Source organism: Medicago sativa, chromosome 8 (assembly GCF_051527215.1).
Source record: "Medicago sativa cultivar Bolivia chromosome 8, Bolivia_mono, whole genome shotgun sequence".
NCBI classification, from domain to species: domain Eukaryota; kingdom Viridiplantae; phylum Streptophyta; class Magnoliopsida; order Fabales; family Fabaceae; genus Medicago; species Medicago sativa.
Window position 1 is genome coordinate 62,202,128 of NC_140756.1, and position 25,412 is coordinate 62,227,539.

The 25,412-nt window shown below is 35.4% G+C and overlaps 1 protein-coding gene, 3 long non-coding RNA genes and 1 pseudogene across 5 annotated transcripts; 3 read left to right on the forward strand and 2 right to left on the reverse strand.

Moving 5' to 3' along the window:
- The first annotated feature begins 559 nt into the window (after positions 1–559).
- Positions 560–1,254, forward strand: LOC146900283 (uncharacterized). Its single transcript, XR_015023023.1, has 2 exons — positions 560–642; positions 880–1,254. It is a non-coding gene; the product is annotated as an uncharacterized LOC146900283 (long non-coding RNA).
- Positions 1,255–1,440: 186 nt separating this feature from the next.
- LOC146900284 (uncharacterized) lies at positions 1,441–2,143 on the forward strand. Its single transcript, XR_015023024.1, has 2 exons — positions 1,441–1,531; positions 1,769–2,143. It is a non-coding gene; the product is annotated as an uncharacterized LOC146900284 (long non-coding RNA).
- Positions 2,144–2,157: 14 nt separating this feature from the next.
- Positions 2,158–5,140, forward strand: LOC146900285 (uncharacterized). Of its 2 annotated transcripts, none has more exons than XR_015023025.1 (5): positions 2,158–2,882; positions 3,013–3,131; positions 3,439–3,493; positions 3,594–3,738; positions 5,025–5,140. It is a non-coding gene; the product is annotated as an uncharacterized LOC146900285 (long non-coding RNA). The 2 variants fall into 2 exon arrangements; XR_015023026.1 differs by having other exon boundaries at positions 3,017–3,131.
- Positions 5,141–12,136: 6,996 nt separating this feature from the next.
- On the reverse strand, positions 12,137–13,719 carry LOC146900286 (uncharacterized). Its single transcript, XM_085736928.1, has 2 exons — positions 13,630–13,719; positions 12,137–13,552 (listed from the first exon to the last, which is right to left on the reverse strand). Exons 1-2 carry the CDS (start codon positions 13,717–13,719, stop codon positions 12,137–12,139), a joined length of 1,506 nt encoding a protein of 501 aa, XP_085593054.1.
- A 9,334-nt stretch (positions 13,720–23,053) lies between these two features.
- On the reverse strand, positions 23,054–24,030 carry LOC146900287 (uncharacterized; annotated as a pseudogene).
- Positions 24,031–25,412: the final 1,382 nt, after the last annotated feature.

Sequence of the window (25,412 nt, forward strand, 5' to 3'; positions counted from 1 at the left end):
GCCCAAAATCCATTTTAGGGTTTCGAGAATTCGGAGGGGAGGGGAGTGGAGGGGAGGGAAGGGGAGGGATTTTAACGGAGGAGAGGGGAGGGGAGGGATTTTAAGATTATAGTACTATTTTACCCTTAAACTTAAATAAATAAGAATAATAAAGTGACGAAACAATAACGATGTAATCGATAACAATACGATGTGAAAGATGAAATAATTGATTAGTAATACGGTTGTTACAAGTAGTAATAAAAGTTGTTACAAGAAAAAGTTGTTAATAATATGGAATAAAAGTCGTTACAGTGATAATATAAGTAGTGGTAGTAGTAGTAGTAATAATAATAATAATAAAAATAATAATAATAATAATAATAATAATAATAATAATAATAATAATAATAATAATAATAATCTATTCTATATATAAAAGTTGTCCCAAGCCAATTTTGAAGCCCTAATTTTTCCTAAACCCTAATGACTAAAATTCCTGTTTTAACCCTAACCTAAATCTCAATTACGAAACCTAATTTAAACCTAAACCTAACAATTTTTCCTCTCTTTCTCTCACGCGTTTCTTCTTCTTCCTCTTATCATCGTCACCACCGCCAACCCTCTCCCCCCATTCCTTATGCAATCACGTATTACCGCACGGTCAGTTCTCTCCTATCTCCTTCTCTCTGCGACACTGCTGCTGTGACCATGGCCTTTTCGATTTCTTTTTCTTTCTGCTTCAATCATTTAAGCGAGTTACTCGCTTGCACGCATCAATTTGTTGAACGCACAAATTGATGGATCCAAGACGGCGACCGAAGGGTGATTGTTTACGTTATGAATTTGTTCTGTTGAAGTTCGATTTGATTCTGATGATTTTTGTTTTGTGATTTTTAGGTCTGAATTCAGAGAGAGGTTTACGATAGATAATCCAAGCAACAGATCCGTTGTTGTGGTGAGTTTTGTGAAGCGATATAGTTTTACCGTGAATTTGAATTAGGTTGGGAAAGCTGATGGAAAGAAATGGAATGGATATAAAGGTTGAATTAGGTTAGGATGTTGTGATAATTTCACCTCTGTTCCACTGAAGAAAGTTAATATAAATCTTAATCCGTGTTTTGATTTTAAATCATTTTTGTGATTTATGTGTATTTTAAGATCCGGGTCATTTTGAAGATGTGATGCAACATGTATTTGTTTATGGTATATTAAGAGGATGTAGTTGGTTCTGGAATACAAAAAGGAGGTAACAAAATCCTAAATTTTGTTGCACTTTTTCCATTCAAATTTGTATGTCTATTGTTTTGATTTAATTGTTGTGTCGTTCATGTTGTCTATTCATTCCATTGTTCAAAGAACTAGCTACAATCATAAGCAAAAAAGGTACGAAAATTGTATTTTTTGGTTGTTTCATTGGTATCACTTCAATATCTTTTTATAAATATTATTTCATCTCTTTCTCTCACGCGTTTCTTCTTCTTCCTCTTATCATCGTCACCACCGCCAACCCTCTCCCCCCATTCCTTATGCAATCACGTATTACCGCACGGTCAGTTCTCTCCTCTCTCCTTCTCTCTGCGACACTGCTGCTGTGACCATGGCCTTTTCGATTTCTTTTTCTTTCTGCTTCAATCATTTAAGCGAGTTACTCGCTTGCACGCATCAATTTGTTGAACGCACAAATTGATGGATCCAAGACGGCGACCGAAGGGTGATTGTTTACGTTATGAATTTGTTCTGTTGAAGTTCGATTTGATTCTGATGATTTTTGTTTTGTGATTTTTAGGTCTGAATTCAGAGAGAGGTTTACGATAGATAATCCAAGCAACAGATCCGTTGTTGTGGTGAGTTTTGTGAAGCGATATAGTTTTACCGTGAATTTGAATTAGGTTGGGAAAGCTGATGGAAAGAAATGGAATGGATATAAAGGTTGAATTAGGTTAGGATGTTGTGATAATTTCACCTCTGTTCCACTGAAGAAAGTTAATATAAATCTTAATCCGTGTTTTGATTTTAAATCATTTTTGTGATTTATGTGTATTTTAAGATCCGGGTCATTTTGAAGATGTGATGCAACATGTATTTGTTTATGGTATATTAAGAGGATGTAGTTGGTTCTGGAATACAAAAAGGAGGTAACAAAATCCTAAATTTTGTTGCACATTTTCCATTCAAATTTGTATGTCTATTGTTTTGATTTAATTGTTGTGTCGTTCATGTTGTCTATTCATTCCATTGTTCAAAGAACTAGCTACAATCATAAGAAAAAAAGGTACGAAAATTGTATTTTTTGGTTGTTTCATTGGTATCACTTCAATATCTTTTTATAAATATTATTTCATCTCACCAACTTCGCAATTTGATAGAAGTGATTTAACGTGGTTTCAATTTTACTATTTCCTTCTCTCACAATTTATGCTAGCATATTTTTTTTCTTCTGTTTCTTTAGGAGCTGTAACTTCTCTTATAGTTAGTGTGACTAGGTTTGAGTTCATATGTTGAAGATGATGATGGAGAGTGAGGCTTTGATGAGAAGGTGACGCTTTTACAGGTTTCTTTCCCCTTCAGGTTTTTCACTTATAGTTCTTTCCTTTTTGTGTCCTGCTTTTTGAAACATTGTATTTGCATCAGGCTTGCCTTGATTTAAAGCTATATATGTTTTGTTGTTCTCCACTTCTTTGTGTGTGTCGCTGATATTTGTTGTAGTATCTTGCTTGACAATATGTAATTACCTCTTAATTATTTAACATATGATTTTGGTTTTTGAAAGGAACATATGAATCTGCTATTATTTTTCATTCTGTGTTGCTGATCATTTGGCAAGAACATATGAAGTGTGTTACATATTTTTGCAAGTGGGCATACTTATGGAATCACATTGTAGCTTACTTTATATCAAGGTACTTTGCTATGTTCTTCTCTATTGACTTCAACCAAGGCACGAGTATTTTCTCATTTCTCTATAGTTTTTTTTTTTTAGGAATCATTTCTATAAAGGTGTTTGCTCATTATCTGTATCATTTTATGAAGGCAGAGTGACGTATGAGAACGATCAGAATCTTAAGGCGACTAAGCTTGGTTTGTGGCTTCTAGGGACAAAGGAAAATGAGGAAGAAACAACATTATCTATTAGAGTCTGCTCTACATGTGTAATGTCTTCCTTTTTCATATTATTTCAAGTTGCAAGTAATTTAAATTGAGTTTTAAGGTAGTTTTCTTAGACTGCTATAAGGAGCTTATTTCATAAGGTTATACTTAGATGTGTATATTTTTTATCCAAGCTTATTTTGGGTTTCTGTGGTGACTTTATCAAAATCACGGTGCGCCACCGTGATTTAGAAAAAATTATAGGGTGCAGCTTTTACAATAACCATTATTCTATCCTTTGTGTGCATTTAAAAAATTAACTAATGATTTGCCTAAAGTTTCTAATTTGTTTTACTGGTCTGATTACAGTCCCTCTCTCTGATAATTTTCTACAACTATCGAAGATTTGGTTGAATCAGCTGAGGTTAATTATTTTGTTCATGATTTTCGCAAGATTACTCTTCATTCTACTGTTTTATGCCAAAATTAATTTATTTTATGTGTGTAACAATGTTGCTTCATAGATGCTTCAGTTCAGTGTTGGCAAGAACCTGTGAGTTTAAGACAGGTATATGATGGTCTATCAGGCATACAGTAAATGTGCATCGAGAGTTATTACTATTATTGTGAAGATTTTATGTGAAAAATGACAAGGTCTGCAATTCTGAGGCAAGTTAAATAATCTCTAATTTTAACTTAAAAGTGTATTGTCGATAAGTTTATACTTTTTTTTTTCTACAATCAATGATTTAGGATACTACTGAAGGATGTTTTCTTTTTAAGCTTGAATCTCATGGATTTGATATTCGCTCTAGAGTAAACCATGTGAATCTGTGGATGCCTATTTTATCTTTCGATGAACAGCAGCGACATCCAATTTGAGTTTTCTATATCAACTCATATTTTGTATGTTTAAAAAAGATAGATATTCACCCAAATAAATAATGAAAATCCATTTCATCTTAATTTTATATATGATAGTAATTGCTATCATGATTCTCAATCTTTTTGTATGATGGACAACCAATTAAGTTAACAATCCTTAATCAACACATGGTTGACATTTACTTGCCGTGCATCGAAAAAAATTATGGTAAGCTAGAAGTTTGATCATGTCATTGTATATGGTTGTTGAATATATGGTATGGTAGACTATTATCCATTTTTACCCTCAGTTGCAGGGGTAATAGTTGCTGAATAAATTATGGTTGTTGAACTTTGGTCTGTTAGTAAAATGAGTATGTGGTAAAATAGCTATCAATGAATGTGGTCAGAGATTACGCGCTTTCTGAATGGCAGTTTATCAGAGTTTAAAAAATATACATGAAAAGGACATTGAAAAAAGTTTAGTTTCATTAGTTTATACCAGATGTTATGAACAAAAACTCTTCAAAACAAATTCATGGAAACCCTTCAATCACATTAAGTCCTTATCTGTTGTATCATTAAATTTAATGATTGGATGAGTGAGGGTCATTCATGTTCTGATGTGAATGATGCAGAAATGGATACATGAGGATGCGCAAATCATGTATATTGTAGGTGCCATAGTGTCATGGTTAAACCAGATGTCCATAAAAATGGCTGATATACCTGAGCCTTTTTTTTTTGTCACATTTTTTTTGGAAATTAGGTTAAGGTTTTACCATCTACAAGCAAGCTCTTATATAGCAAGGTTATCAATCTGAGTGTGTTTATAAGGATGCCTGTCAATTAAATCCATTCATTATGATTTCAATTGGATGTGAGCTATAGGCTATCAGAAGGATATTTGCACAATTTGTTAAAATGACACAATGGACTTGCTTGCACGTTTTACCACATATTATGTAATTAGTGCACTCTATTCTATGTTGTCATATTTTTTTATTTATTTAAGCAATCACGATTTCTCTTGCACAGGTTTATGTTATCAATGAGATAAGTACTCATCATTTCTCTAAATACATGTGAAGGTGTTGGCATGGTTTGATTTCCCTTGAAGGGCGGCTGCATTCCCCCATACATAAGCCACTACCATTTTGGATAATCATGATTATCACTTCATGTGATTGTTTTGTAAAATTTCAGGTAAAGTTCCTAAATCTTTAGTCTTAAAACTTTTATGTCAACTATAGTGTTTTTATATAAAATTCATCATATATTGATTTCAACCTCTGAAGTATCATGAACTTGATTCGAGATGTGACTATTTTTAGTAGTGAAATTGAGTAGTTGTGATGTGATGAAGTGTAGTATTGATCAAGTGATGTTGATGGAGTTTTGTGCAGAAATGAAGAAATTACTAGGGAATACTTCTATGATATGGCTGAGTTCAAGCAAAGGGGTCGACTTCATCTGAAATTATTGTTATTTTTATGAAATTGCATTGCAGGTTTGTGAAGATGAACCTTTATCAATTATATTAAAGGTGCAAGCACAAATGAAGATAGTTTTTTTGGTACCTGTGTTGAAGCTAGGCTCCCATAAAGGATAAGTATACAAGACTCTCAAAGTGGGTTGGAAAAGTGGGCAAATGTTTAAGTCTTCCATATAATTAGTGTACATAATGAAATTTTCTGTTATGTTGCTTTGATAGTGGATTGTACTAAAAATGAGGGGTGAACATCATGATGTGCTCTTACTTATTGCATGTAGGTGGGCAGTGGCTCTGTTGCTGTCATGACAGTGCAACACCTGTTTCACCTGTTTTTTTTTTTCTGGTTCGGCACCTGTTTCTGCTGCTGTTTTTTGACTGATCTCTCCGCTTCAGGTGCTTGGGGGGTTCCGGTTTTTAGTGTTGCGATTTCCGCAGGTTGTGGCATAGTTATGGGTCTAAATTCCGGTGGTTATTATTGGATTTCAGTGTCATATCTTACGCTATTTCGCTTCGTTTCGTTAGTGGGGCTGTTATGAATTTGTGTGGGATTATAGTTTTGGTTGTTTGGGTGGATGTTACGCATATATGCGGCCTCTTTGTTTTTATTTTCCACCGTCTCTTAGCGTCTTGCGAGTGTTTTGGTTATCCATAATATTTTGCTGATTCAAAAAAAACTTATTGCCACTTAAGATCCTTTTCACATTGATATTTTTTTGGCTATACTTAGTGTTTGATTATATTAGTGCACATTTGAAGCTTCAATTTTTTTTAGTTTTTTTTTTATACTTAGTAATATCTTTTGTAATTTTTTTGTTGATCCTTATTCCCTTAAAGTAAAGCATTTTTTCACTGATGTTAACAGTATGAATGCATGATTCAATGATATTGAAATCACTATAAAAAAATATGATATTGAAACCATTGTCCATTTGAAAAAGCTATTGAATGAATGATTATTTATTATTTTTTGCTAATATGAATGAATGATTAAATGACATAGCAAATCATTTATGTGATTGCTACTATTTTTAAGCGTCTTTCTAACAATTGCTTCAATGATCCATAAAATGAAAAATTGGGTTAAAAATAATTGTGTATTTTGTCAAGTAATAATTATACCATCTTTTCTTCCAAAAAATTACACCACTTTTCTTTCTATTTATTTTTGTAACAAAAAAAAATTAGAAGCAACTATACATTTTACACATGTTTTACAAACATTTCATGTGTGCATCACAAAGACCTGTGCATCAATCGTGATCTTTCAAGTTTCAAAGACGACAGTTTCTTTTAGTTGTCTCATTTTTCGTGACAATTAACGAGAGCCAAGGGCAATTACTGTGACATGTTGGATTATATTTCTCAACACCAGTATTTTCACATTGACAATTATATGTTGTTGTCTCGAGAGTTACATCCAAAGGAGGGCGATAACCAATGAAGATGGTGAAGATATTGATGTGACGACTAATGTTGTGTACGAAAAAGTATTTCGAAATGTGTAATATTCCATAATATATGCTATGTTGTCATTAAAAACCGTTTATTTCTTTGGTGTAACATGTTTGGTTGGCAATACAATATTTATCGATATTGTAGCTTTTGTTTGGCGATAAATTTCATTTATGTAGTTTAATTATTTAAATTTCATTCCACTATATCTCGGTCTATTATATATCAAATTATTCTAACTCATAAGACCCGTGCGGCGCACGGGTCTGCGTTCTAGTAATAATAATAATAATAATAATAATAATAATAATAATAATAATAATAATAATAATAATAAAAGTTGTTTCAAGGATAATATAACCTAATAATAATAAATGTTGTTATAAGGATAATATTGAGATTTTAAATTAATTTAAGGATAATTTTGGCGGTGCAATAAAATTTGCTCCCCTCCTCTCACCTCCCTTCCCCTTCTAAAAATTGAACCAAACACTTCAAATTGAAAATCTCCCCTCCCCTCCCCTCCCCTATAAAACTCTCGAACCAAACGGACCCTTAATGAATATTTCTATTCCACTTGAAGAGAGATGGACACGGTATAAATGTGACGGGTGAAGATCCTCTTCATTTGTAATTTTTTTTTTTTGAAGAAGCCAAAATGAAATATAACTAAACAAGAGTGATTCAACTCGCACAAGGTGTGCTAGAAAGAACCACCCAAAAGGAATACAATGTTAAGAATCTGTTGCCATAAGCACACCAGATAAAAATAAAAAAAAATAACAACTACTCCCTAACACCCATACATAATAATGGATTCTGCCACCAGTCATTATAACTGAAAGCAAAAGTGGGCAGCGTAGCTTTTAACCAAGAAAAAGACATAAACTTAACATAATCTAATAACTTGATCAAATCCTGAGCTTTGTGCTTAAAAATCCTGTTGTTTCGTTCCTTCCAAATGACCCAAACCGTAGTGTGCCAAATCACTTGGAGGTAAGAGTGAACATAACGCGGAAAGCCCGCCAAACGACCAAAATGATGAAAATGTTCAGCTACCGTATCAGGAGTTATGAAAGAAATACCAACCCATCATAGGCTACTGAAGATGTCACAACACAAAATGAAATGAACCGCCGACTCCTGGCTGCCACATCTTCCTACACAAGCAGTGTCAACCTGATTAAGAACCATCCTACGAGCCAGATTGTCTTTTGTTTGCAATCTATTTCGAAGGAGTCGCCAAACGAACACTGACACTTTCAGCGGAACTTGCTTCAGCCACACCATGTCATGAAGGCCCCGTTCCACAGGTGAATCAGGAGATGTGAGGTATTGATAAGTTCCTCTGGCAGAGTAACCTTTGATAGGATCAAGAACCCATCTCCACCTGTCAACAATAGTATCCTGCAAAACAATGTCAGACAGCAAAGCCACACACTCTGTAACTGTCTCCTCCTCCCAGGCTAAGAGGCGCCTCCTCCACACCCACGCACCACCACCAACCACCCACCCTCTCTCCGCCATCTCCCTCACCGTCGCCCCCTGGTCAAGAGTCAGATCAAAAAGGCGAGGGAATTGCACTTTTAACGGTGCTCCCCCACCCAATTGTCTAACCAGAAGTACGTACTACTCCCTCCACCCACCACCCGACGAACATTATCTTCAAACCAATTCTCCACCCCCAAACCAACACCACAACGTATGTCAGACATCATCCTCCACCAAACAGAACTATCTTTCCCTCCCTCCCTCAACCGTCCCCCTTCCTCCCCATACCTCGCCTTTAAGACTCTATACCAAAAACCCTCCTTATCAACCAACATCCGCCAACACCACTTACCTAACAGAGCAATATTAAATTCCCTCAACCTCCTAACACCTAACCCACCCTTCTCCTTCGGTAAACAAACAGTATCCCAATCCACCCATGCAATCTTTCAAACATCCTCACCACCACCCCCCCCCCCCACCCCCGAAAAAAAATTTTAAAAATAGAATCAATGGAAGAAATTATACCTGTGGGAGCCTTGAAGAAGGAAAGAAAATAAACCGGCAGGGATGGCAGGACAGATTTGAGGAGAATCAGACGGCCACCAAATGATAAGAATTTGCTTTTCCAGCTCGACAATCTAGATTTAATACTGTTCAATATCGGTATCCAAAAGTCAAGTTTACGCGGATCCCCTCCTATAGGCAACCCCAAATACACAAAAGGAAAAGCCCCGACGCGAAAATTCAAAACCAACGCGGCCTCAGACAACCAAGAATCAGACACATTAATTCATGTCGGCAAACTTTTATTGAAATTCACTCTTAAACCAGATATTTGCTCGAAAAGTAACAAAACCGCCCGCATAGACCGTACATTCAACCAACATTTTTCACCAATGATTAATGTATCATCGGCAAATTGAAGGTGCGATAAACACATGTCATTACCACGCCCCACTTTATATCCGTGGAACAACCCTGCTTCCAAAAGAGCCAACATGAGCACATTAAAGCCTTCTGCTTCCAATAAAAAGAGAAACGGTGACAGTGGGTCTCCCTGATGTAACCCACGTTCAATATTAAATTCATTTGTAGGGCTCCCATTCACCAACACCGAAGCCGTAGCCGTTCCGACACATGTAGACATCCATTTTATCCAAAGAGTCGGGAAATTCATTTTTTGCATAACCTCGTCCAAATAATTGAGATCCACTGAATCATAAGCTTTCTCGAAATCTACCTTAAAAAGCAGCATTTCCTTCTTACAACGACGAGCCTCGTCCACCGCCTCATTTGCCAGCAAAATTCCATCCAAAATTTGTTTTCCTCTTACAAACGCTGACTGAGAATCAGAGACTACACTCCTAATAACAATACGCAGCCGATTAGCAAGAATCTTGGCTAGCACCTTATACATACAACCCACCAACGATATAGGGCAAAAGTCATTCAACCGTTGAGGGATCGACACCTTAGGTATTAAAGAAATAAAAGTTGCATTGGTCCCCTTTGTCAATCTTCCGTTACAATGAAATTCGGAAATAAAACGCATAAAATCTTCTTTCAAAATTAGCCAGAATTGCTTGAGAAAACCAAAGTTAATGCCATCCGGCCCAGGGCTCTAGTAACTATCACAATCCCATACTGCTTGTTTTACCTCGTCTTCTGTGAAAGGCCTAATTAGATTTCCAGCTTCAAGCACCGAAAGTTGACGAAACCGCATATTTTCCAACCCAGGTTGTACCACTTGAGTCTTTCGAAAATGTGATGAAAAATAATTATAGACAACGCCTCTGATGTTATGAACTCCATCGAGCTGAACACCGTCAACCTGTAACAACTGAATAGCATTATGACGGCGCCGTGAAGACATGATACCATTAAAAAAATTAGTATTAGCATCTCCTTCTTGCAACCAATTAACCCGTGCTTGCTGCCAACACACACTTGTCTGAATGCGCGACAATGAGTGCAAATTGACTGAAAGATTATGGATCTCATCTACTTCTTCTTCGTCAAGAATTTCTATCTCCCCTTTAATGTCGAGAGTCAACATCCGCTCCTTTAGAGAGCCGCATCTAGAGTCTAGGTTCCGAGCGTGATTGTGATGCCACTCCTTCAAACTTCCTTTTAACATTTTGAGCTTTTCTTTCAACACATAAGCACCCCAACCCTCAATGTTGTAAGAGACCCATTTATCTCGCACATAAGACTCGTAACCAGGTAAGTCTGCCCAACATTTCAACATTCGAAAGGGTCGAGGACCCCAATTGTCTTCATCCACATACAAATCCAAAGGGACATGATCAGAGAGACCCCTTTGGTTTGCCAACTGAATGCTATTCGACCACTTGTCACACCAAGAATGAGAAAGCAGAAATCGATCCAAACGGCTCATGGAATACCCATCACCACGATACCAGGTAACAAGTCTACCACAAATCGGCAAATCAACAAAAGAACCATCTTCTATCAATTTATTAAAAATGTATGAATCATGTTGACGGAACACCGAACCACGCCCCCTCCTCTCATCTATGGATCTGATAGAATTGAAATCCCCGCATAAACAAAGATTGACATTTCCAATATTCACCGCAAAATTCAAAAGTTGATCCCATAAAACCTGCTTCATCGCCGTATCACAAGGAGCATAAACATTTGCAATGATGAACTCTTGATTAGTTTGTATAACACAACCTCTGATTATCAACACATGAGGGAATCTAGTCGTCCACCACACCTGAACCACATTACAATCCCATACCGTCAATAGACCCCCTGAAGCGCCATTAGAAGGTTGAAAAGAGTATCCCATCGAAGAAGTACCCCAAATAGCCTTCACCAACAAATCATCCACCGTACACAATTTAGTCTCTTGTAAACGCACAACGAATGGTTTTTTATCAATCAACAACCTCTTCACTTCACTTCGCTTCTCAAACCCTCCTAACCCCCTAACATTATATGAAATAATCTTCATTAAAAACACAACTCCTCCCCCCCACCACCAACACCCACACACCAGCACCTAACAATCGCTCCCACTCTCCCCCGACTCCCCTTTCGCCAAAATCCTCCCAATTTCCTCCCTAAGACCCCGCCTTCCTTCCTTAGATAGCACATTAAAACGATTTTTGTTATCACCTTTGTAGTTAACACCTATCAGACCTCCTATCACTGAAGCATCAACTGCAGCCGCCTCCGAACCACCCTGAATCGACACCCAATGCTCCCAATCATTATTAACAGATGAAGAAGAATTATTTGAAGATACCTTTGATGGAAAAGCCACATCCAAGTTATTAGATTTTGAGGAACGAGCTATAAGCCTTGCTTTGCGTTCTTTCGATTGTTTCTTGAGCAATTTCAAAATCTCCCTTCTGTCATTCTCGGGCATCCGTGTTATTCTTTTGATATTGCTGGATGACAGTCGAAAACCACTAATTATTTTCCTTTTGTTCTTAATCTCCACCTTAGCCTTCACGTGTTGAGAACCTACCTTATTATCTAGCACATCATTACTCGGTTGGTACCTTAATTCCTCCTGCTTGGATGAAGCTATCGTAAGTGGAAGTAAATTAATATCTCCATCTGACTTATGCATACGTCTTCACAAGCAGCTGTACCTGCTGGTCCAACGTGTCCTCCCATATTACCATCAATAATTTTATTTAACCCAGACACTGCCTTTGCCTCGTGATCCCTCCATTCCTTTTGAATATCATCTATTAACGTATCGATGTCTCCATCCAACTCGTCTTAGCCGTGGCCAGCAGCACATTCAGATTCAACATCAGCATTGTGAGAACATGGCTCAAAAACCTCCTCCGTCAAAAACGCGTCCTCACCCAAATTCCATCCATATTCTTCCACCAATTTAATAGAGTATTTTCGCCCATCAACCAGTAACATCATAGTTTTATTCAAGACCTCCAGATACGTCGTTGATAAAAGTATGCGAGCATAGTCAACTCTGCCACGTTCCAATGTACACTCATCCGCCCGCATAAACTTGCCACACTCCGAGGTACATAATTTAAAAAAATCGACGTTCCAAGCATTTAACGGTGTACCATAAACGCGAACCCATGCTCCACGCTCATATGTAATGTTCGTTGGCCGCCACTGTTGTACAGAAGTGAAAAATATACCGAAAAAATGAATAGCTTCATTGAAAACTTTCAGCATATCATCATTATTACGACAACGAAGAAGCACTTTCGCTCCTCCCATAGGAATAACTTCGACGTTTTTAAAACCTGCATCCTGAACACGGTGTTGCACCGACGACAAAGTTTCCTCTGCTACCACCGTAGCCACAATACCAGAAGAAGCCCAATCATTATCCTCTCGATTAGACTTATACTCCAACATGCCTTTGTCCTCTAAATGTCCCTTCTCAACAGACACGTTATTCGTCACCAGTTGTTCAAAGTCATCGTCCTCCTCCACCGTTCCAGTAACTTTCCCTTCCTTATCAAAGTCCAAAACCAATACTTCCTTCCTCTTAAGCTCCTTCTTCATCCCATCTCCAGGTCTCAACACCGACGACCAAGCCTCCTTCCTCGCTCCATCCTCACCGCCAACCTTCACATCAATACTTCCCACTCTCACATTTTTTTCTCCCTCCCCGCTTCTTCCCCTTCCTTTCGTCGACTCTCCCTCACCTTTCCTCACAATATTTTCTCCCTCCCCAGTAACCCTAACCACCTCCTTCTTCTGTCCTAAATCCTCACCCGTGATCATGCCTGTCTTAGAAACAACCAATGGCTTTTTGTCGTTTACAGCAAACCTATCAAATTTTGCTTCCCTTGCCCATACCCTAAGATGACCAAACCAAATGTCGTTCAAAGCTTTAGATAACTTATCTGAATTCTTGACATGTGAAAAGCGAGCAAATCCGTAAACCTGGCCTCTTGCATTGCGGTGTCTTGTGATGAAAACGTCCGTTATAATACCGCATACCTCAAACTGCTGTCTTAATAAATAAATAGGCAAGCATTCCAGGAAGTTAGTGAAATAATAAGAAACCTTACGTCCGATTACAGAGTTGTCTGTGCCTTGTTGATGATGACCATCGCGTTCCTGTTCCAAACCTTTTGTGTTCAAAATCGCCTTTGATGTTGTTGCGCATTTACTTGTGTTACCTAAAGAAAAAGTCGTTGCTGCCAATCCCTTTGAAGACCGATGAAGAACAATAGAAAAAACTGTAGAATGTCGAGCTTCCTATCCATTCCTAGCGCTATTGAAACCATCTGAATCCCTAGACCTGTCCCGTCGTCCCACTTCCGGTTGAGACGCTTTCCTCTTCCTTGACCTAACCACGGACCAATTTCCCCCATCCCCCCCCCCCCCCCCAATATCTGCCACCCTGGCTGGACCCTTATCCCCCCCTCTCTCTGCTGGTGAAACGCTCCGGCGCGGTTGCCCTAAGATAACCCTAGGTTGGCCGTTTCTCTCAGACGCTCTATTCTCTCTCATTGCTTTTGTTGGAATTGTTCAACTACTAAAATTTTCATTTGTAATTAGTTCCATTTGTTGCAATTTGGAAAGAGATAGACAAAAAAAAATAAGTGGTGGGTCCTATCACTAAGTGGATCCCACCATCATTAATTTTTTTGTGTCTATCTCTCTCCAAATTGCAACAAATGAAACAAATACAAATACAAAGAATATTTTATTCTCTGTGTATATCTTTTTATAAATGAAAATGTTCATTAAATAGAGATTTCAGCTCATCTTCCACAATCTGCTAAAATTAATTTTGTGACACGGTAGTGCTATGAAGCAAAATGTCATATTTGATTGTCATGTCACTACTATATAGTTGGATCAAATTTCGTTGGTTGAATTTTTTCTATATAAAAAAATCTTTTAATATGGACTATTATTTATCGTTAAAGAGTTTTTTTATTTCATTTTATCAAAATCAAATAAGAATATTACTTACTACATCGGGTAAGTACCTAGTCAGGCACGTGACATATAGGCAATGATTCCAATTATAAGAACCTTATTATAAGGTCTTATTAGTCAGGCACAAACCATTGATAACAACTTTCATGACAACTTCATTTTCCTCTATTTCTAATGGTCAAAAATAATAGGGGGAATTAATCACTTTAGTCCCTGAATAGGAAATGAATAGTCACTTTAGTCCCTGAATGCAGAGAAATTGCAAAACAGTCCCTGAAGGTAGACTCTGTTGGTCAATTTCAGGGACTAAAGTGACTAACGGAGTCTACATTCAGGGACTAAATTGACTAACGGAGTCTGCATTCAAGGACTAAATTGACTAATAGAGTCTACATTCAGGGACTATTTTGCAATTTATCTGCATTCAGGGACTAAAGTGACGACTCATTTCCTATTCAGGGACTAAAGTGACTAATTCCCCTAATAGAGAAAGAAAAAGGAAGAGAGAGAATAAAACCATAATGTGAGTATGAGAGAGAAAGTTGTCAAAAATTTGTTGCAAAATGGTTGTACAAATATCATTTCTCTACGCAACTTAACATGTGTAGCGTGAGTTAACATGCGTTACGTGACTTAAGTCACGTAGCGTGGGTTAACTCACGCAAAGTATCATTTTTCGTTCAAAACCCAGCAGGCAAGCACAAAGTGCCATTTTTTCTTTCCCTCCACCTCCAAAAACCCAAAAAGTACGAATTTTTGGGTCATAATCTTCACTCCAAATCATTGCAAATCGTCAGGAAACAAGTTTCTACGTTCATCAAGCATCAAAGAAAAGGTAATGTACAGTCAAAACTCATCCTTTTTTCCTGGTTTTTCTGCAACTTACGTCATTTTTTCCAGTAGGTGATAAGGCTGAGCGTGAGTTAACTCACGCTAGTTGTAAGTGTTGCGTGAGTTAACTTGCGCAGGAAGATAACACTAGCGTGAGTTAACTCACGCTACTGTGTTGCCCAGATTTTGAAATTTCGCGCCTCTTTTTTTACTTGCTTTGCTTGCCGCACAAGTCATTTATTTATTTTTTCTTTATTTTTTTTATTGAGTAGACATTGAGTGGCATGGTTGAAACAACGGGCTGTATCACAATCAATTTTCTTCCTATAATCTGTCTCAAAAAACAAACCACTGGTTCTCTTAAAAATGTAAATAAAATTACAATTTGACAACAAGGGGTAAAGATGGACATTCTGATTGCAAAGAAAAGGGGGGCCTACAAATATATAAATACTCCAAATCAACACACAATTGACCGAAGGGAGTTCCAAGAGTTCGGGCCAACACTCATTGTCTCATTGGTAAGCCTTGTAAAATTCATATTTACTAGTACACAAATGTTAATCACGGAAAGGCATAAAATTATGTATATTAGTTTCTAATCCAATTATGATGTCATGTTTTTTTTAACCCATCAATATTTAATCTTCCAATTTAAAAATTTACTATCTATTAACACACAGTGAACTGGATATAAACAAAAGTGTGAAAACAAATTTGAATTACAAAATACTTTCAGCCCCGTGGAAAACAAAATATTCTCATCAAACTTTTTAAATTAGTCAACCAAACTCAAATCTAACCGTGTATAATTTATCTTTGCATCAAATGAGTTTTTTTTTCTTTCAAAACCAATCCAAGATGAACCGTGAACAACCCTAGGCTTAATATATTTCCAATTTATAGTTTGGTATTGAATTCTTGTCTAATAAACTAGCATAATTTCTAAATTTATTATATATATTATATTTAAAATTTATTTATCTAATTTATTGTATATATTTTTTTATCAAAATATTATCATGATACTGTAATTTTAAAAGTATGATTGTGCGTGAAAATATACCTTTCTATTGTTTATTTTTATCAATTTTTTTATTTGAATCTAAATCTACAAAAATTATTTACGGTTTATTTATGCATAATAATATATAATAAAAATATCTTTTTGAGGGATATTATAAAATGTGATGTATAGGAATAATTTAAATCCATACAGGATCTAGAATCTAGAGCAGGTTTTTTATTTTTTTTTTGTATAGAATTTTAGTAGTTTATAAGATGTGTTCTTAACTTATACCCGATTCAAATATTAATATGATCTAGTATTTACCATTTTTTTTAAGAAAAAAAATAGAATTTTAGTATTTCATAAGATATGTTTGTACAGAGCATGTTTTATAATTTCATTCAATGATTTCGATTATACCCTGAATGATATTCTAGAAAATTATACCAGAGTGATAGATATCTTTAAAATAATAATTTTGTTTTATACTAATGGATCCTATTTGAAATTATAATCGTATATTTGCTTTATTTGTATAAATAAGTGACTTGCCTCACACTCAAACACATATTATGAATACACTTTGTTTGTCAACAAAATTTGTGCTCTTTGATTTTTGGTGTTTATTCTTTTAAACAATCATCGACAACATGAATGCATATGAATATTTTCACACTTTCTTTGAATATGGAAACACCTTCACGAGGGCTAGCACTTCGGAGAGACAAGAAAGGATTGACATGGTATTCGTAATCCAATGTCCAATGTGTGGAGAATATTTTGATTGTGTTCGATCATATCTTTTCCATATGGACTATTTTCATTCGACATAGTTCAGTGAAAAATTTGTTAGGTTTACCTAGTTTTAGGTTTCTTACCTTTTGAGGAGGTTTTGGTTGATGTCCCCCTCCTCTTTATTTTGTAGCTCCCTTTGATTTAATATTTTTTGAGGTAGCAGTACCTTAGATGTTCCTGTCTTGGTAAAGGTAAAAGAAAATAATGGTTGTATGAATGACCATGAAGTAATAATATATAATCCATAGACAAGAAGACCAATACCGCCAAAACGTTTTCAATGTTCACTCCAACTTCCAAGCATATTTGTAACTCTAAGAGATTGCGACATCCACTAGTTTAGTCGTCATAGAAATTTGATTGATATAATTTTTCATGAAGAACTAAAAAGTAATGGTTGATCTATGCACAAGTTTTATTCACCAAATTAGATAATTTTTATTTATTAAAGCTTATGATTTCGTATTCTTATTTTTAAGAATGTATACGCTTTAAATTTCCTCAAAAAAAAAAAAAGAATTTATACGATTTAAATGTTTGTTCATTTTTTTTGATCCAACTGATTAGTATAATAAAGTATATTTTTGTGCTATGTCATATGTTTTAAATATATATATATATATATATGATAAGTTATCTTTTGCATCAAACATTTTATTTTAATGTGTCGTTATAATAATATAAATAATAATACAAATTATAATTTAATTATTTGGATAACCCAAAACTCGTCCAAATTTAAGTGCATTAAATTCGACCCAAAACTCGTCCAAATTTAAGTGCATTAAATTCGAACGATTCTCATTAAACTTTTTAATTTAGTCAACCAAACTCAAATCTAACCGTGTATAATTTATCTTTGCATCAGATGAGTTTTTTTGCCTTTCAAAACCAATCCAAGACGAACCGTGAACAACCCTAGGCTTAATATTTCCAATTTATAGTTTGGTATTGAATTCTTGTCTAATAAACTAGCATAATTTCTAAATTTATTATGTATATTATATTTAAAATTTACTTATCTAATTTATTGTATATATTGTTTCTATCAAAATATTATCATGATACTGTAATTTTAAAAGTATGATTGTGCGTGAAAATATACCTTTCTATTGTTTGTTTTTATCAATATTATTATTTGAATTCAAATCTACAAAAGTTATTTACGGTTTATTTATGTATAAGTATAATAATATATAATAAAAATATCTTTTTGAGGGATATTATGAAATGTGATGTATAGGAATAATTTAAATCCATACAGGATCTAGAATCTAAAGCAGAATTTTTATTTTTATTTTCTATAGAATTTTAGTAGTTTATAAGATGTGTTCTTAACTTATACTCGATTCAAATATCAATATGATTTAGAATTTACCATTTTTTTTAAGAACAAAAAAAAAAGGAAAATTTTAGTATTTCATAAGATATGTTTGTACGGAGCATGTTTTATAATTTGATTCAATGATTTCAATTATCCAGTATTAAATACTAATACCCTGAATAATATTCTAGAAAATTATACAAGACTGATAGATATCTTTAAAATAATAATTTTGTTTTATACTAATGGATGCTATTTGAAATTATAAACGTATATTTGCTTTATTTGTATAAATAAGTGACTTGCCTCACACTCAAACACATATTATGTATACACTTTGTTTGTCAACAAAATTTGTGCTCTTTGATTTTTGGTGTTTATTCCTTTAAACAATCATCAATAACAAGAATGCATATGAATATTTTCACACTTTCTTTAAATATGGAAACACCTTCACGACGGCTAGCGCTTTGGATAGAAAAGAAAGGATTGACATGATATTCGTAATACAATGTCAAATGTGTGGATATTTTTTCGCATATGTTTGATCCTGTCTTTTCTATATGGACTATGCTCATTCAACATAGTTTAGTGAAAAATTTGTTAGGTTTAACTATTTATAGGTTTCTTACCTTTTGATGAGGTTTTGGTTGATGTCACCCTCCTCTTTATTTTGTAGTTCCGTTTGATTTAATATTTTTTGAGGTAGCACTACCTTAGATGTTCTTGTCTTGGTAAAGGTAAAATAAAATAATGGTTGTTTGAATGATCATGAAGTAATAATATATAATCCATGGACAAGAAGACCAATATTGCCAAAACGATGTATGCACAAGTTTTATTTACCAAATTAGATCATTTTTATTTATTAAAGCTTATGATTTCGTATTCTTATTTTTAAGAATTTATACGATTTAAATGTTAGTTGGATTTTTTTAATCCAACTTATTAGTATAATAAAGTATATTTTTGTGCTATTTCAAATGTTTTAAATATATATGATAAGTTATTTTTTTTTTTGAGGGAATATATGATAAGTTATCTTTTGCATCAAACATTTTATTTTAATGTGTCGTTATAATATAAATAATAATTCAAATTATAATTTTATTATTTAGATAACCCAAAACTGGTCCAAATTTAAGTGCATTAAATTCGAACGAATCTCATCAAACTTTTTAAATTAGTTAACCAAAATCAAATCTAATTGTGTATAATTTATCTTTGCATCAGATGATTTTTTTTCTTTCAAAACCAATCCAAGACCAACCGTGAACAACCCTAGGCTTAATATTTCCAATTTATATTTTAGTATTGAATTCTTGTCTAATAAACTAGCGTAATTTTTAAATTTATATTTTGGTTTGGCCCCCCTCTTCTTTTTTTTCTTGTATTGGTTCCCTTTTTCTTTGGCTAATATATTTTAGTCTTAGCTCCTTGCTAGGCTATCTTTGTTTTTAAAAAATAATAATTGTCATTCTATTATATATAATTTTTTTGGAACAACTGGAGAAGAAAAAATCAAAAACAAAGAAAGAAAAAACTATCTAGAAAAGAAGGTCCCACTATCATCAGCTAGTAGGAGCAGATTGATTCTAGTAAGGGGTGCTTGATGGATCAGAAAGACTCATGGTTGCATGCACCAAGTTTAGCTAAATAATCTGCACACGCATTTCCCACCCTTAGATTATGCAAAACACGAACCTGCCAATCCCTTGCCAGGAGCTCCTGAATATTCCGAATGATCAGGGCATAATGGTGTCAACCATTAATCGATGTAAAGATTAAATTAATGTTTGTTTTCGAATTTGAATAACACACCAAGTTTGTAACTTCCAACTCCCAAGCAAGTCGCAAGCCATGATACATTGCCAATAATTCAACATGAAGAATATTAGAAAAACCAATATTCCGAGCAAAATAATCTGAGTAGTCAGATTAGATTTTGGAAAACATTGAGCTAGTAAATTTGCAAAGTTCACAGTTATGAGTTTTAAGATGTAGGGAGAAGTAACCTCATTTGCAAGGTATAAACTGTTTTGTGCGCGCCACAACCACCAATACGCAGCCAGGAAAGTATAAATAATGGCCCTATGTATACCGCTACACAACCACTCATACACCACATTCTCATGATAAAAGGCATGGTATACGAATCCCAATGATTTCCAAAACAAAACAGCAAACTCACAATCACGCAAACAATGTAAAATTGTCTCTGTATATCTATTACACCGAGGGCAAAGATCCATTTGAATAATACAACAGTGACACAATAAAGATCTCGTAGGCAAGGACTCATGAAGGGTTGTCCAAATGAAGAATTTCAGCTTCTCTGGAGCAGGGATATGCCACATCCAGCTCCAAGAAATGTTATCCGTTGAATCACGAACAAAAACATTTATATTTACCCATTAGTATCCATCCCTGGCAGTGTATATGCCATCTAAATTGCCTCTCCAAGTAATACGATCAAGCACCAAAGCTTTCAAGCAGAGAGAAAAGGATTGCAATCGGTCACACACTTCTGAAGGGAGGTTCATGTACAAAAAATTAAAATTCCAACTCCCGTTCACATAAACATCTTTAACTTGTGATTGCAGGTCATGAATATCCACAAAGGGAACTTTTACAGCTAGCTTCCCATTCGTAGACCAATTAAAGAACCAAAAGGAGGAGCTTCCTTCGCCCAGTCGAAATTCAAAACCATCTTTAAGCACAAAGAGAGATTTCATAATTGCGTTACAAACACTCGATCCCGATTTCTTATTCATGTCAAGAAAAGATGTCCCTTTAACATACTTATGCTTTAAAACCTGAGCCAAAAGCGCATTAGACTCTTGATGGAGGCTCCAAACAAGCTTACCCAACAACGTATTAGCCTCATTCGCCTTCTGAATCCCAACCCACCTAGATTCTTTGGTTTCAATATTTTGCGCCAACCAACTAGATGCATGTCACCAATAGGATTACCCTTCCACAGGAATATAGGAGCCATTTTATCAATAGAATCACAAATTGTTTACGGCAACCAAGCTATTTGCATATAATAATTGGGAATAGAATTCAACACAGATTTGACAAAAGTTAAACAACCCGCCTTATTTAATAGTTTGTTCAGCCACGATGCCAACTTCTGGCTAATTTTTTCCCCAAGAAACTCGAAATCCCTACATTGGAGGCGCCTATGTCGCATATGAAAACTCAAGTACTTTTCAAGCGAGAGAGTGCGCTAAATCCCAATGCGAGCAACAATTGAATCCATCTTCCCCATCCTAGTGGAAGAAGAGAATAAGACTTTGGATTTCATGATATTCACCTTGAGGCCAGAACAATTGGAAAAATGCTGCAAAATGTCGACTATAATTTTAGCTTGCGAATTAGTAGCTTTCGCAAATAGGATAACATCATCAACAAAGAATAGATGTGAGATGGGGGGGGGAGTTCGAGAGAACCTAACATGATTTCAATTGCCATCGTTTACTTCTTTATTAATGATCTGAGATAGAGTTTCCATGCAAACAACAAACAAATAGGGAGATAAGGGATCACCTTGTCTCAACCCTCTAGTCGGGGAAAAGGAAGGAAATTTTTTCCCATTCCAAAGAAGAGACATAGACAAGCTGGTAACACAATGCATGATCAACTTGATAGTTATGGCAAGGAACCCGCTTCGCTTTAAACAAAATTCCAAAAAATCCCAATTGACATTATCATAAGCCTTTTCCAGGCCGATCTTAAAAACATATCACCCTTCTTCCGTTTTGATTTCCGCATTGAATGAATTGCTTCTTGAAGAATAATAACATTATTAGTTGTCCTTTTACCAGAAAAAACTACTTTGGTGTGGTCCAACTATCTGATACAAGTAGGGATGCAATCTGTTTACCACGATTTTTGTAATGAGCTTATAAATAGTGTTGCATAAGCTGATAGGTCGAAATTCCTTAAAATTTTGAGGGCAATCCACTTTAGGGATCAAAACTATAAGGGTTTCTGAGAGGGATGAATCAAAAGTACCTGTCATAAAGGCTTATGAAATAAGGTGAACAACATCCTCACCAACTATATGCCAATACTGCTTAAAAAATATACCTTGGAACCCATCGGGTCCTGGTGCCTTGAAAGGGTGCATCTGATTCAACACATAGGCCACCTCTTCCTTCGTAACCTGATATGTCAAGCACAACTGAGCTTCTTCATTGAAGGTAGAAGCCACCAATAAGTCTTCCAAATTCGAAGGGAGAACTGAGTAATGAGAACAAAAAAGACTTTTAAAGAAGGATAACTCTTCCTCCTTCAGGATATTATCATCATTACACCAAAAACCATTGGCAATATGAAGGCCGTGAATTTTGTTCCGCTTATGCCTAATAATTGTCTTGGTGTGGAAGAATTTGGTCCCCTAATTTAATATAATCCACCTTTGATTTCTGATACCAATAAATCTCCTGTTGGGCAAGAATTTCATCATATTCTTTATGAAGATCTCTTTAAAGATAAATAAGTCTAGCTGAGTTGACCCTCTCCAAAGAGCGTTGGATACCTTGAAACTTGGCCATATCTTGTTCCTCGACCCAATAAGGATCTGCTGACTTGTAGTGTTGATTTGCTTGTCCTCGGCGCGTGATTCCCTTTTGGAGATAAACTGGAGGGTTTCAGGAACAACTCCACTCTTCTCAAACATGTGTTTTTTAGTATTTGTTTCAGTGTTATTAGAACCCGTATATTGTTGGTGGTTTGGCATACGAGCACCCTTTGAGGAAATAGAGAATCCTTTTCCTTTAGTGTGTCCTGATTGCTAATGTACGTTAGTAGCTACTGATTTGTTTTCACTAGTACTGATTTTTTATTCTATTTTTTCCTCTGAACTACCAACCAGTCACCATGTACATTATTTGATTCCTCTGAAGTCATAGCAGGAACAACATCAGATTCCCTGCTTTGCTCGCCAGTCGTTTCATCGTTAGTAACTCTTGTGTTGGTCAGCCCCATAGTTTCTGCCACCTTTGGAACAACCGTCGGATTACATATGGTAGGTGTTTCCTTACAATCCTAGATATAATGGTCATAGCAACCACATCTCCCACAGATAATATGGAGGCCTTCATATTGGACATTATACCAGTGGTCATTCACGTTGATTTTGCCAAACACTGGTAATGTCAAGTCAATCTCCACACATATTCTAGCAAAACGATCCCTTTCTACATTCAAAGTATTCATATTGACCTTCATCGGAGTGCCCACAATTGATGCTAGACCTAGAAGCACACTTTCATCATAATATAAGATATTCAGACCCGGGAATCTAATCCACACCAAGGTTTTTCCAACCTTAGCATGAGGAGAAGCGAAATCATGGGTCCATTGTGCCACTGCCAGATAATGATCAAACGACATCCATGGTCCTTCAGAAATTATCTTCCCTCTAGCTGCCAATAAAATATACTTAACCATATAAAATCCATTGTAAATATCCATTATCTCGAAGCCTCCAGTGAGCTTCCACATCTTACTCAAGTGATCCTTCATAAAATGGTAACCCACATTCTTGCCAAGGAGTTTTACAACTAAAGAATCCTTCCAATGGTTGCACAATTCCTTAAACCAACTGTCATCCATAGTTACTTTCGGTAGTAGGCGATTTCCTCCTTCAAGTGTGACTTTCATGAGTACTTTCTCTATCAAATCCACCTTCTCCTTCATAAGGGTAGCCCCTTGAACTTCTATAAGAATATCTCTAAACGACACTTTCGGGGGTTTAGGTGCACCCATATCTTTAGAGTTGATTTGTGAAATCAATTTTCTATGAAACTTAAAACACTTTTAATAAGTTGTTTTTGTATGCTTGTAAGTTGTATACTTCACTGTAGAAGCTTCCGCATCTTTTATAGAGTTTCTTGAACTCTTGTAGTTGTTAGGATGTATCGAATCATCTTGTGACACGTGTCCTTGGGCCCACCAATTTCTACTTGAAAGTTTGGCTCAACATTCTGAACTTTAGAATGTTTCTGGGTTTCAACAGGATACTTCAGAATGTTGTTATGTTCTTCAGCATACTTGAGAATTTTGTTGTGCTCATCAGGATATTGTTCATGGGTTCATCATATATGTGTCAGATGAATTTATGGGCTTTGTCCATGAGTATGCTCTTTGTACATACTTCAGAATGTTGCTGGACAATGCCTTTCCAGATTTTTCATGGAATGCATGCAAGAGAGAGGAAAGTGGATATGCATCTTCATGCCCATGATTCTGGGGGATTTCTCTGGTCCATGTACTATACGAAATCCCATACGTGTCCAATTCTAATTGAATGAGACTAGATCTTGTTTTTTGCGTTTGCTTTCACTTTTCACCTATTGTACTGTTCACAGTCTTAATCATGTGTTGAACTAAACTTTCTGAACTTCAGAATGATCCTTTGTTTCACTTAGGATGATTTGTAAGACTCCCATTTGTTGTAATCAAATCCTAATAGTGAAACGTCAATGAAGTGCAGTGTATGTAACATCTAAGATTGTATTCTTAATGAAATATTCCTAGTACTTCAAATGTTCATAGTCTTAAATGAACTTTGAAGATCCTTTTTGATTTTAAAATTATAATGGCCTTTATTCCTTGATTTATCAAAGTCAATGTACTTTACTGGATATTTATTTATGTCACACATGCCTTACATGTTCTTGATAATGTTCTTGAGCTTCTGGGCTTGTACAAGAACAACCTTCTGAACTATGCTGAACATTCTAAACTATGAGTAGCTTTCTGAGCCAACTTTCTGAACTCTGAGTAGGTTCATAAAGCTAAATGTCCTTTGATTACTTGCTTCATGGATTGATTTATATTTTGTTCCTATCTTAGTTAAACACTCAAGAACACAAATTAAATACCAAGAAACTAATCAAAGTCCATTAATTCCTTAATCATCAAGGTTTGTCATCTTTAAAATCATTTACGGATTTTGCCTTAACACTTAGAAGTTCCTCGTCTTGCTAAAAATAAAATAAAATAATGAACATATGAATGACCATGAAGTAATAATATATAATCCACACAAGAACACCAATACCGCCAAAACATTTTCAATGTTCACTCTCTAAGCATATTTGTAACTCAAGGAGATTGTGACATCCACGAGATTAGTCATCATAGAC

Excerpts from the sequence above, each read along its gene's own strand:
- LOC146900286 (XM_085736928.1), bottom strand. The coding sequence starts at position 13,719 with ATGGGGGAAATTGGTCCGTGGTTAGGTCAAGGAAGAGGAAAGCGTCTC. Across the intron at positions 13,553-13,629 it reads CAGGTCTAGGGATTCAGATG|GGATTGGCAGCAACGACTTT; the intron begins GTTTCAATAGCG and ends CGGTCTTCAAAG.